General features: G+C 31.4%; 1 protein-coding gene across 1 annotated transcript; it reads left to right on the top strand.

Annotated features, from left to right (window-relative positions):
- The first annotated feature begins 4,532 nt into the window (after positions 1-4,532).
- On the top strand, positions 4,533-13,000 carry LOC147071391 (uncharacterized). The gene is made up of 3 exons (XM_085948576.1): positions 4,533-4,544; positions 5,599-6,268; positions 12,636-13,000. The coding sequence occupies exons 1-3, from the start codon at positions 4,533-4,535 to the stop codon at positions 12,998-13,000; spliced, it is 1,047 nt and encodes a 348-aa protein (XP_085804702.1).
- Positions 13,001-14,174: the final 1,174 nt, after the last annotated feature.

The following is a 14,174-nucleotide window of genomic DNA, read 5'->3' as shown; positions in this document are numbered from 1 at the left end:
ACTTACTGCATATAGATGGGTTGACAATAATCATAAATAAAATAACATTTCATTATGCGTTTATTTTAATTACAATATAATACATTAATTATTAAACAATTAAAATTGTCTACAGAATTTATAAAAATGATATCACTTTATATAGAGGTATTTGTTACAGTTCGTGGTCAATTTCATTCATTTAATGATGAATTGTAATTTTCTGGGAAGAAACAGCTCCACCTGGGTGGCTAGAGTGGCCAGAGTAGTGACCTGATGATGAACCAAGAGACGAATAACCTCCGTGAGATGAAAATGAGTCAGAAGAATATCCATGTCCACCGAAACCTCCTCCCTGACCTCCAAATCCACCACCAAGACCACCACCAAGACCACCAGCACCTCCGAAGCCTCCGCCATTTCCGCCGCCACCTCCTTGGTTGATGATAACTGGGACCTGTCGCTCAATAACAACAGCTTGAGGTACATTAACGGTGTAAGGCCTGTCGACTGGAACTGGGTAAGGTTGGGGTACTGGAATCTCTACTCTTTGAACTACTGGAACTCTCACTGGAACTCTGACGGTGTACGGTACTGGTCTGTTCACGTAAACTGGCACTGGCCTCTCTCTTGTTACTGTGTAAGGTCTTGGAACTTCTACAGTGTATGGTCGGTTAACTGGAACTTGCACGGGGACAGGCACCTGTCTATCAACTGTGACTGGGTAAGGCTGCGGTACTGGTACTTGGACTGTATTAGTAATTACGTTACCACCGTTGCCTCCGATGCCGTTGGAACCGGAATCGAATCCTGCGCCACTTGAGCCAAAATCTGAACCAGATCCTATTCCGCTGGAGAAGTCTCCACCTGAGCTGTGTCCTCCATATCCGAAGTCATGGAGTCCTCGCTTTTCTTGTTTCTTTTCTTCTGCAGCTCCAGCTAATGCTAGGAGAGCAGCCAGGCCCAAAACAATCTAAAACAATAAGTTAAAATGAATTAATTAAATATTAAATAGATGTAATTATGCTGAATTACAGTGAATTGGTAGACACCTATTGTTTTAAAAAAATTGTATTCAGTTGAAAATGTCCCTCTGAGGCGGACGAAACCGGTCCTAATTTATTTATTAAAAGTGGAATAATTACTATAACAAATGCGTTTTTATTAAATTAAACAACAATACCTAATTGTTTTATTTTTGTTTTTATTTATCTTTCAACATAATATTATTTTTATCATTATAAAGGTTTATTTTCGTTAACGAAACAAATGTAAAGTTAAACACAAAAAAAAATATTAAAACCTTATAATATTACCATTAATCATTGGAATGGAGTGGAATTGGAATAATATATTTATTTTAGTTTAGCTACCAGGGCCGTACTTAATCACGCTAATATTAAATGATTATCATACGCCAGGTTGTTACAAAGTGCTAAAATAAACAATTTCTTTCATCTAATCCTAATTTACTGAGTTTGAAAGGTGACTTAAATTATAAGTAAGATCGCAGTTTTTTGATTATGTGAATTTTCCTTATGAAATTAGACGTTATTATGAAAAATCGTTATTGTCGTAGCTATATTTTTCTATTTTACCCGGAAATCGTAGTTAATAGTAAATATATATATAAAAAAATAACTACTATGAATCCAAAATAAACGTATAAAGTATTAACATAGAATCTTTACAGCAGGCTCATAATTTAATTGATGAAAAATTATATATTTTACGACGTTTTTATCAGCTCGTATTCTTGTTTGTCCGGTACAGATTTTTTTCTTGTGTCTCCAGTACATTTTTTTTCTTGTTTTTCCAAGATTTGTGTTGTTCGATTGAAGATTTTTAACTAACTTCCCAACTAGCTAGACATTTGAAACTTTTAGAATATATCAAAACACGACGACAATGCATTTTTTTAATACTTTTAGCCATTTTTAAGCAGAATTGAATTCATTTTCAGTTAATTCTGTTTTGTATGGAAAGTTATTATTGTCGGTTGCTAAGGGGGTCCTAGCAACAAAATTATTAATATATACGTGCGAAATGTCAAAATGACATTTCAATATTCTATAATATGTATTCAGTATATCTATCAAGTACAATAAAAAGTTTTTATTAATACATAGAATTGTCAAGTTTATATGATTAAACAGAAAATTTAGAAACGTGGTATATAAAAAGTTCTTTTTATCTTGTAATTATTTAAGGTTCAAGTAGACACTTAATATAATATGTAAAAACTACCTAAGAATAAGTACCTACTAAGTGATTGATAAAATTTATTAAATGCAATTTGTGATTTGTGATACTGGTAAACCATCTGGCAAAGTGCACTTATTTTTTCAATGAGCATTTGACTCAGAGGGAGGGCCTGGTGGGTTGAGCAAATGGTTAACAATCACACACCAAAAATTCCTGTTAATTCAACGTCTACTCGTTAGATACTCATATGTTAGCCTTAGAAGCTAAAAAATAATTAACTATGTTTTAAAAAAGGGATTGGAAACAGTTTCAATAAATTGCTCGTTGAAATTCATTTATGATGTAAAAATATTCATATTGTTTGAATGCTAAATGATTCTTTTTTTAAATATTTTGAATGCAACCTGAATGTCTTTCTATGTTTTATAAAAGACAATAGTAAATAAATTAAAAAATGTACCAAAGAACTCAGGGCAAAAACAATTCTAGAATCAATTTTCTTGAAATTTAAATATATTTTTAATTTTCTTTTTATTCTAGACTTTTTCTAAATTTTGGGTGCTTGTATTTGAATAAAAGTTGATATATGAGTAACAGATTTATAGGTTTCGTCGCACAATCAATGTAAGTAAAAGGAAATAAACATAGGTATAGTTTATGTAACGTAACTATGAAACTCTGTCATATGAAAACATTTTTATTCGTTTTGTTCTAAATACTCTAAATAAAATTGATTAAATATACTCGTATGATGGAAATTAATCGCACACCACGTCGGTCAAAATTCACACTAACAAAAAATATTTAAACATTTAGAAAATAGCGCTTTAACTAAAGAATACCAAACAAAAGTAACGTATCATATTTATTAAATATAAGTAAACTTAGTTTTGACAACTAGTCACATAGAAAAAACGACGAAATTCACAAAGCGAAACAATATTTCACCAAGCAAAATAATCCTTACTCATGGCTAATGTTACTACGATCAGATGTAACCACGCCATTCCGCGAGACATCACAATATTTCAGATCTGTTAAATAAAGTATGACATTATTGTAGATATTGTCATTTTAATATCCCCATATCAAAAAAAAATCGAAAGTAAGACAATATGAATTGATAAAAATTTTATTAATGTATCTTATTTTAACATTTGACGTTATTTAAATGTCAAATTTAGATATGAAATAATGATTAATGCGATCCGTTTTAATGTTTTATTGTTGAAAATCTTTACTTAACTACATCGCTTGTATTAGAGAAGCTATTAGTGTTTGCCTAGTTAACCTTAAAAATGACAATATAATATTTTTGAAGACACATAAAACACTATTTACATAATATATAATATGCTGTTTTCTTTTTGAATGAATTTGTTCATATACTTATATATAACCATTATATCTGAATATAATAATTGTAAACTATTTTTAAGTATACTCATGTTAAAAATAAAACGTATTTTCCGTCGATACATCTATTATTTTTTTGATTTTTAAATTAATCTATTTATTAATATTTCTTTCTTTAGTGAAAATATACGATTAACAGTTGTCAATAATTTGTAAAAACATTCATTTCCAATGTGACTTTAATCTTTTTTAATGTTGTCAGCACTTAGTGAAAAAGCAGTCTATTTTATTATGCTATTATATATTCCTTTTAAATATATACGTTATTCCATGAGCTATGAGAATTAATATAAGTAATTTCTTTTTATTGTAATTAATTGTTTAGTAAATGCTTGAAAATATCACAAGTATTAACTTTTATTATTTCAATTATATTTATAAGTAAAATTTAATATGTAGATATTAATTATTAATTTAATATACTCGTACAGAAAAAGAGTTACTTACAAATTGAACCATCTTAGTATGCGTTTAACAAGAAATGTATAAATCAACTGACAATCCCTCATCAGTTACGATTCCTTTTATACATTAATTATTATATTACAACATTTCTCAATGGGTTGTGTGAAGCGTAAATATTACAAAAAAATTGCAAAAAAACACATACTCAATGCGATTAGATCAGATTAACGAATTACGGATGCATCTGGTGATTGAGGAAATAATTATTGTAACCGTACGCAATTTCGGCTGCATTAATTATACTATTAATGCATATTTAACATTGTTGGTACACGACGCATACTGATTTGCAGCTGAAAATTTGGACCGCCAAATGCCTACTTAGAAAGTATATTTACCTTGTGTAAAAAATTGCGTTATAATGATATACTCCTTCTGTATTTTTTAGTATAAATATTAACAGTTATGTCTTCAAGCTATCAGTTTTATTTCAAAGCCCAGACAACCACTAGATATTCACTGAAACAATGGGACCCATGGTAATAATTCAATCAAAATATATATACAAATAAATTAAAACTTTATATCGGTAAAATTAATAAAAAAATCTCAATTCCCTGTTATATTTACATTATAAATATTAACACTCCAGTTCTAAAATCTGTTGTATGTAAGTACGGCTTATTAAATTTGATTTAATCGAGTCTGAAGATTGAGTTGAAATTTTAGAGTTGGTATAATATAATAGCATAATACAATTATTTTTAACAAAGAGACATGTTTACTGTTATAACTAATAACAATTAAACAATCATATTTTTCCTTATTATGACATTGTAAAATATATAAATCACTTTACTACTAGTGCAGGGTTTGCAATAACAACGGCAATATAATTAATAATTAATAACATGTATGAATTAGATTATCTTTATCATGTAAATCACTACAAATTGGCACCACGTGTCTTTTGTAAAATATTATTTATAGATATTTCTTAAATTCCTACATATTTAAGAATACAATAATTATAAATTTAAATGTTTCAATAACTACACAATTCAAAAAATACTTTATTCACTATTAATTAACTATGTATTATAATTAAAATGTGGTAGAAGTTTTAATAAACTCTTGTAAATTTTACTACAAAATTAAACCTAGCGTTAGGTCTACTTTCTTTGTTTTTAAATCTGTTTTCCATTGGTTAACATCACTCGATCCTCTGGCAAACAGTTTATAATGAATGAAAGGAAAAACATATTTACTTAAGGATTTAACAACTTACTCAATTAAGTTTATCAATTCTGTTACAGTTCGATAATATATAAACATTAAAGCGGTTCAATAAGAAACAAATACATACTATTTTGATTTAAATTTTGCTGTACAAATTTGTATCATAAATTTAATGTTGACTTATTGGTTTTAATACAACGTACATAGTTATAAATATTGATATAAAGTGAAAAATATGAATCGTTTAAATACAAAAGTATGAAGACAAAGATTAAAACACCGCAACATTCTACTTATATATTAACATCTAAAATAACTTGTTTGATAATGTGTTGTTAATTTTCTTTTTTGCAGAAATGCTTCGCCGTCGCGGCGCTATTTGCTGTCGCCAGCGCAACAGCTGAAAAGAAGCAAGAAAAACGTGGACTGCAAGACCTCGGTTATGGAGGCCACAGCTTTGGCGGTGGTTCCTCAGACTCTGGCTACAGCTCACACTCAGCCCCACAGGTCATCACCAAAACTGTCCATGTCCCACAACCTTACCCGGTCCATGTTGAAAGGAAAGTACCAGTGCCTGTCAAAATCCAAGTCGATCGTCCATACCCTGTTCATGTAAACAAACCATACGCTGTAACCGTTGATAAGCCTGTCCATTACAAGGTATACAAAGATATCCCGTATCCAGTCAAGGTACCATACAAGGTTCCAGTCATCCAGCGAGTGGAAGTTAAGGTACCCAAGCCATACCCAGTTCCAGTTGACAGACCTTACCCAGTCAAGGTAAACAAGCCTTATATCGTCGAGAAAAAGGTCCCAGTATACATTGATGCAGGAAGCTCTCATAACGGTGGACATAATTTCGGAGGACAGAGCCAAGGAATTTCTGATTATTCCTCACATGACTTCTCTGGATCTGGACACGATTTTGGATCATATGGACAAGATTCGTCTTCTTCCAGCTATGGTTCCCACGATTTCTCGTCATCAGGCAGTGATTATTCTGGGCATGGAGGACACTCATTCAGTGTACACCATTAATTTTTTCAAGACTTTATTATTTAAAATGCAAACTGAATGCGGAAAAATCGACTTAAAATATTTAATATAACAGTTCTGTGAATTACTGTATAATTATTTTTGTAAATAAGTATGTACTTTTAATGCATTAAAATATACATTGTTTATAAAAAAATGTGTATTATTCAATAATTTTCTTTATTTATAGTGTGTCATTAAACTGAGATTAGAAAAGGATAAATATGTACCATATATTTACTTAAAAAATGATAAAATTATTAATAGCTTCAGGTTATAAATAAATGCCGCAGCGCTGAGGGAAGTTTTCATCATTATAAAATATATTCCATCCGAGAGTAAAGAATTTAGACACCATTACGGTGAATTTTTATATTACTGTTAGGATTAAAACCCAAGAAATTTACAATAAATATTTATTTGATGTATATATGAAAATAAAATACAAGAAAATGGAAGTGTTCTAAAAGACAAAACAAATGGTGCGTTTTTCTTTTAATGACTGATCCTAAAATGGAATAGATTTTAATATGCATTTTATTTTTATAGAATTGTCGATTCATTCAAAACATCCAGGGCGAAAGAAAGGCGATGTTCTACTTTTGAATTTAAATATACCTTATTTTATTGGCTATATCTCTATATATATATAAAAATCTCGTGTCACGATGTTTGTGATCGCACTCCTCCGAAATGGCTCAACCGATTTTTATGATTTTTTGTATGTATATTTGTTAGGTATGAGAATAGGTCAACAAGTATATTTTATACCGCTAGGTGATTAGGGTATCTCTATCCAGAAAAAATTTTCTTTTATTTTTTTGACATTTTTTTTTTGTATTTTTTTTTTAATTATTTGGCATCAGAAAATACCTATAACCCCAAATTTTCACCCTCCTACCCCCCCACTCCCATTTTTTTAATTGCGATTTTATTATTTTTGTATGAATAAATTTAACCGTCGTTCGTATTTCAAACAGAACGAAATTATTTATGTTGTTGAATGACAGATGGCGCTACGTCCGAGAAGAATTCTAGAAAAGCGTCGCGTCATTTTGACATTTCATTCGGCATATCACAACGCAGTGCGTGCAAAATTTTGTGCGATTTATTTTAATTTATCTATTTTTGTGTGCGTGTATTACAGTGCACAATGCCAGCAAGACGCAAGGGGGCCATTTGGGCCGTCGAACGAATAAAGCCACAAACTTGCAAAATAGTAGAGCAGAAAGAACAGACGAACAAATCCAACAAGATAACAAAAACGTGCGTGTGAGCATGTTGCAATTGCGTGCATCTCAATCACAAGAGGCACGAGCTGAACGAAATCAACAACGACAATTGAAACGGAGCCAAGCGCGCCGGTTCGTAGTCAACACACGCAGAGCAAATGATTGACAACGCCAACAAGTACATCGAGCATTTACATCCGCTTCATTTCTTCGTCTCGCATTCGAGTACGAGCCAGATATTGAATATTCCGCTCATCCGAAAGTGCTGATTGGTGCTATGGACAAAAAATGTCTCCATTGTCATGCGCTCAAATTCAAACATAAGTCAGCCGGGATGTGTTGCACATCAGGAAAAGTGCAACTACCAGAAATTGAGATACCACCAGAACCATTGAACGGTTTGCTCATCGGCACGGTTCCAGATTCAAACCTGTTCCTGAAGTCCATTCGCACATTCAATTTATGTTTCCAAATGACTTCGTTCGGAGCAATAGAAATAGTTCATAATACTCCGGCAAATGGTCAACAATTCCATTCTACGTTCAAAATCAAAGGCCAGATATACCACAAAGTAGGCTCATTGCTGCCAATGCCAAACGAACCACATATTTTTTTACAAATCTATGGGCGGTGAGGACATCAGTCGTGTGGATTCACGTTGCGGCTACAATAACCTCAATTCGCTTAATGCCATGCGTATCGTCGGCGAACTGGACGCCCTATTGAATGAGCACAATGAATTATTGAAATTCTTCAAAGCACACATGCACGAATTGCAAAGTGACAATCACGCTATTGTCATCAAGCTGATAAAACATCAGCTGGAGAGCACGTGCGTTGATTCAATGCACCTGTTTTTTACGACATTGCTGGAATCATGGTTGGCGACCGCACATCGACACGAGAATTCGTGATTCTAAGAGGAAACAATAATCTGGAGTTCATCGCTGACACACACCGTTCATACGACGCTCTCCAATATCCACTAATTTTCTGGTAGGGAAAAGATGAATGTTGCATACACATTAAACAACGAGATCCTGTCACAGGTAATTCATTCATTATGAACATCATTACTCATTTTGAATTGAGAAAATAAATGGTTGGTGTTTTTTTGTTTTTATCGGCGGTCATCGTCTACAGCGCTCCATTCCTCTTTCTGTCATAGATCCCATCCCTACACACTTACGATACATTCGTTATTTTTTATTTAACAACCAAAATATTCACTAGAAATAATTTATAATATGGCAGAACAACGTTTGCCGGGTCAGCTAGTATAGCTATATAAATGGATTTGTAATGTGGCGGTTAGGCGGCTCTCGTGGTGCGTAAGGCGTTGGCCTTCCATCCGTGAGCTCTGTGTTCAATCCCGGTGAGGACACAATACCTATACGTTCCCCAAAGGCGTAGAAAATTTCGGTGACATGCTATATACTTTGTATTAGAATTTTTTCTTTTGTATGAAATGGCACTTATGTTTTATTATTATTATTAGTAAATATTCTCTTCGAGGGTAATATTTGTTATAATGTAAATCTCATGTCATGAATGTCTTCAACTTAGATTTGTTATGTCCACAATGTTTTGTTTTTTAAATAATATATAAATAAATATTTATGTGATTTTCTTAAATCCTGGGTGTTTTTGATTGTTCAAAAATTACTAATAACCACCTTGTATGAAAAGCAAGGACATGATTATTAATAATATATACCTATATATTATAATATATATATATGAAAACTTTATATGTTGTGAAAATCTAAAATTAGAATTTTCAGGAAAGGTAATTTGAAACAAACTTTGTATTTTTTTTATTTATTTTATATTATGTAGAGGTCAGTTAAGGCCAAATTGAAAATGGAAATCAATCAAAAATATTATGTTGACTTATATATTATTAAACTTTACAGGCATTTATAATTTCCTAATTTATGTGGTTGACTTTTTAATAAATTATTTTTTAATTTTATTAAGAAGACCGATCAGTTGTAGTATCTATATAAAATAAAAATAGAGAAACCAAAAGAATTGCATCTAGTAAAGCTTCTATGTAGTAGAAAGTACAGGATATAATAAATAATTTAAATGGAAATGTAAGAATTTTGATACGATTAATAATTTAGAATCTGATACTGTATATACTCGTACCTAATCTTGTATTTTCTAAATAATAAATCCAGAAATATGCACGTCTCTTCTGCGCAGTTCCAAATTGATGGAACAAAACAAAACAGCTTTATTTGTATCAATCGCATTACGTTATAATATAAGTACCGAAATATATAATAATATTATTATTATGGGTATTCCTTGAAATAATGTGGAAAACATGAAACATATTTTTTTTTGATGATTTTAAAAGACATTCTGGCAATTTGGATGACTTCACTGATTATTAATTGTGTAAATAATCTTACTACATACGCAGAACAGTGGTAAAAACAGTGATTAGGTACCAACATTTGGTAATCTTTGTCTGATATTATATTATTATATGAGACACATGCCTAAATAATTATATATATATATATATATTGGAATAACAGGAATATACATATTTTTAGTATTTCATAGAAGTCATTTAAATTTGGTTAAATAATAATAAAAATATAACTGTAGTTAAATTATTTTATTAAACACATTATAAAAGTAGTAGGTACAATAAAAAAATAATATGCTTATTTTTGTCACACATAATCACAACAATTAAATCATGAAATATTCACACGAACTTTTCTACATTCAAAAGATTGCACGACACCTGTTTCCAGCCCTGCGCTGTTTGGGGGGGGCATATAATCTCATTTACATCTCGGCAAACTGTTCGAAATCGACGTTTTCCTTCAGGGCATATTATGGTGTCATTAGCTTTGTCCTACATTGTCACCATACGCCTCGATGGCAAATTTATGATATAATGCGAATGAACTTCACGTGATTGTAAAAATACACTTATAATCACAGCAACAGCAAGCACTTGAATTGCGTTAATCAATTTTGCCATCTTGAGTATTTATTTACTGATCAAGTAATTTAAAAAAAAATACTGATGATCCACTTTATATATTATATATTATTAATTTCACTTTAAACTTTCTGAGCTTCTTCCTTGTTGTGTCTTTGTATAATAAATTAATCGTAGAGATATGCGTCATTTTTATGCAGTTTTATGACGTTGTTTACTTCCGTTGTATTATCAAAATAATTTATGTCATTCTAATAAAATTCCCTGCGTGGTGTCTTGTCAAATCACAAAGATACTTGTGGAAATGAGTAATGAGGAAATGATTATTTTTTATTGCAATAACAAAATATGTTAGGTACCTAATAAATAATAATCTTCTTCCAAGTTATTCTCTCAATAGTGCTACAGCGAAGTCATGGTTTCCACAATTATTTCCTCTGTCTTCATCTAGTCCTGCACGCCTAGCAGCTTCAATGCGTCACTTATTACATATTATATTCTTTTTAATACAACAAAAACCCATGGGGCCCAAATGATAATAGTGATTACACAGCTCTTATGGTGTAGTGCTTACGGCGCTGGCCTTCCATACGGGAGCTCCGGGTTCGATAATGGTGACGTAAAAATTTATTTACATAATCTAATATGTAAATTCCTCAATCCTGGGATTTTTTCCACTGTAATTGGGATTCACAGTCTGTTATAAGCTTAATAAAAATAGAATAATTAAATAAAAAGCAGTGACTGTTTTCCATGAACTAGAGATGACGCCAATTTTTTAGAAAGTGCGGGCATCTTAGTTTTAAAAAAATCGTAATGGAATTTAAAAAAATAACCTAGTCAGCGCTTCAAACCTCCGTGTACCTAAAACCATCATTGTTTGTGAGTAGACTTCGTAAAAAATCTCTAATTCTCAGTAGATGATATTATGTACCTATACTCCTAACAATTTTAAGGAGACAGCACTTTAAATATGTTTAAGGGCGGCACTTCGCATAGGGACGTCACTGGTGTAGTAATACAAACAATCACATTTACCCACGCTTTTATAGAACCATATAAATATATTGTGACCTTACCGGTGAATCCCAGAAGCCCCAGGACAAGAAGCCACTACTTTACGACGGATTCATTGATTCAGTGGAGTCGTGGTTTTCTCATTTTTCCATTCACACCCAGATGTTCAGTCCAGGTCAGTCAGGGCCATGATCTGACATTTCACATTCAGATGCGTCGCTTGTCGAATAACGAATGCTGTTTGGCGTATATACAGTGGGGTATATAAATATGATGGCTGCCATATCAGGCCGTTATCATAGATCACGGAATCGGACATTTGGATTGGATAGTGGATAAACACCCTAAATGTCCACTACCCATATACACCCCTTTTTATGTTTTAAAATTTCTAAAACACAAGTGAATACTGTTAAATGTGACAAAAATAAACCTACGCTTGATATGCCAGGATTGTGTGAAGTGAAAGTTCTCGGAAAACCGTTTTAAAAAGCAATGTTTATCCTAATGTAATACTACCAATGCTTGTTTAATTTAGTGTAAATAAATCCAGCTCTGCGCAGACTTTCAAATCAAAAACCTGTGTTAATCCTTTTTATCAATATAATGTGCCCACATCCGATGTCTCTCTCAACCCACCAAAATACCAGGACCTGAACAGCATTATCACACGTGAGTTCATCGTCTCTTCCCGCGGTATTAATATGTACACCTATTATGTATATGCTTTGTATGACAAATTATGTTTTGTTCTGCATCCGTCGTTTCCACAATCTCCGCGTCGTGTAGTCACGATCGTTTTAGACCATGCCCCAGCTGAAGTATAGCCTTAATAAAATATATAAATGTTTACTGTTATAACTAATAAAAATTCCCTTATTACGATATTGTAAAATATATATATTACTTTACTACTAGTGCAGGTTATGCAATAAAAACGGCATAATTAATAATTAATAACATGTATGAATTAGATTAAGTATCTTTATAATCGTAACTTATCGTGTAAATCACCACAAATTGGCGCCGCGTGTCTTTTTTAAAATATTATTTCTAGATATTTCTTAAATTCCTACATATTTAAAAAGACAACTATAAATTTAATTGTTTCAATAACTACACAATTTAAAAAAAAGTTTCGTATCCAGTCAAGGTACCATACAAGGTTCCAGTAATCCAGCGAGTGGAAGTTAAGGTACCCAAGCCATACCCAGTTCCAGTTGACAGGCTTTACCCAGTCAAGGTAAACAAACCTTACATCGTCGAGAAAAAGGTTCCAGTATACATCGATGCAGGAAGCTCTCATAACGGTGGACATAATTTCGGAGGACAGAGCCAAGGAATTTCTGATTATTCCTCACATGACTTCTCTGGATCTGAACACGATTTTGGATCGTATGGACAAGATTTGTCTTCTTCCAGCTATGGCTCCCATGATTTCTCTTCATCAGACAGTGATTATTCTGGGCATGGAGGACACTCATTCAGTGTGCACCATTAACTTTTTCAAGACTTTATTATTTTAAATGCAAACCGAATGCGGAAAAATCGACTTAAAATATTGCAGTTCTGTGAAGTACTGTATAGTTATTTTTGTTAATAATAATATGTACTTTTAATGCATTAAAATATAATATATTGTTTATAAAAAATGTGTATTATTCAATTATTTTCTTTATTTAATGTGTATTGTTAAGCTGAGATTAGAAAAGGAATAAATACCAAATATTTACTTACAAAATGATGTAATAATTAACAGCTTTTCATTATTTTTTTTTTAAATATATCCTGTAGCGCCGAGGAAAGTTGTAAACATTATAAAATAGATTTCATCCGAAAGTGAAGAATTTAGTCATCATTACGGTGAATTTTTATATTCCTGTTAGGATTAAAGCCCAAGAAATTTACAATAAATATTTATTTGATGTATAGTATATGAAAATAAATACAAGAGAATGGAAGTGTTCTAAAAGACAAAACAAATAGTGGGTTTTGCTTTTAATGACTGATCCAAAAATGGAATAGATTTTAATATACATTTTTTTTATAGAATTGTCGATTCATTCAAAACATCCAGGGCGAATGAAAGGCGGTGTTCTACTTTTCAATTTAAATATACCTAATTTTATCATATTATGATATTCAATGAATATAAAATTTGTTTTATGACACGCTCACTGAATACAATAAAGTAAACACGAAATTTCTTGAACATATTAAATAATGTGCGTTATTATAATCATTACAAAGTCTTTATATACTTATTGTAAGAGTAAATTATAATACTGATGGCTCGTGATATAGAAATAATACGACAAATTTATAATATAGTAGAGTAATAAAGAAAAAATAAATGCTGCAACAGGAAAATTCATTAAATAGAAATGATTTATAACCTAAGCTTTTTTATACACACTTACGTCACGCCCGTTTTACGATGGGGTCATGAAGATCGCTATTGATGGGAATAATTATTATAAATGTATTATGAATGTGCATATAAAGAAAATTAATTTATATATTATTTATTATGTAAGTAAATCGTTAAATGCATAATAGACAAAAGATATTGTGTATTCATTTGGCAGATATTTTATTTCGAGGAAAAGTTTTGGATGGTCAATAAATCAAATTATAAAAATTTTATTGAACATACATAACTTGAAAACACCTCA

This window comes from Rhyacophila brunnea, unplaced genomic scaffold (assembly GCF_057557595.1).
Source record: "Rhyacophila brunnea isolate RB1 unplaced genomic scaffold, BYU_Rbru_1.0 scaffold_20, whole genome shotgun sequence".
NCBI classification, from domain to species: domain Eukaryota; kingdom Metazoa; phylum Arthropoda; class Insecta; order Trichoptera; family Rhyacophilidae; genus Rhyacophila; species Rhyacophila brunnea.
This window is presented reverse-complemented; position numbering and strand designations above follow the sequence as displayed.

Excerpts from the sequence above, each read along its gene's own strand:
- LOC147071391 (XM_085948576.1), top strand. Across the intron at positions 6,269-12,635 it reads GCATGGAGGACACTCATTCA|TTTCGTATCCAGTCAAGGTA; the intron begins GTGTACACCATT and ends TTTAAAAAAAAG.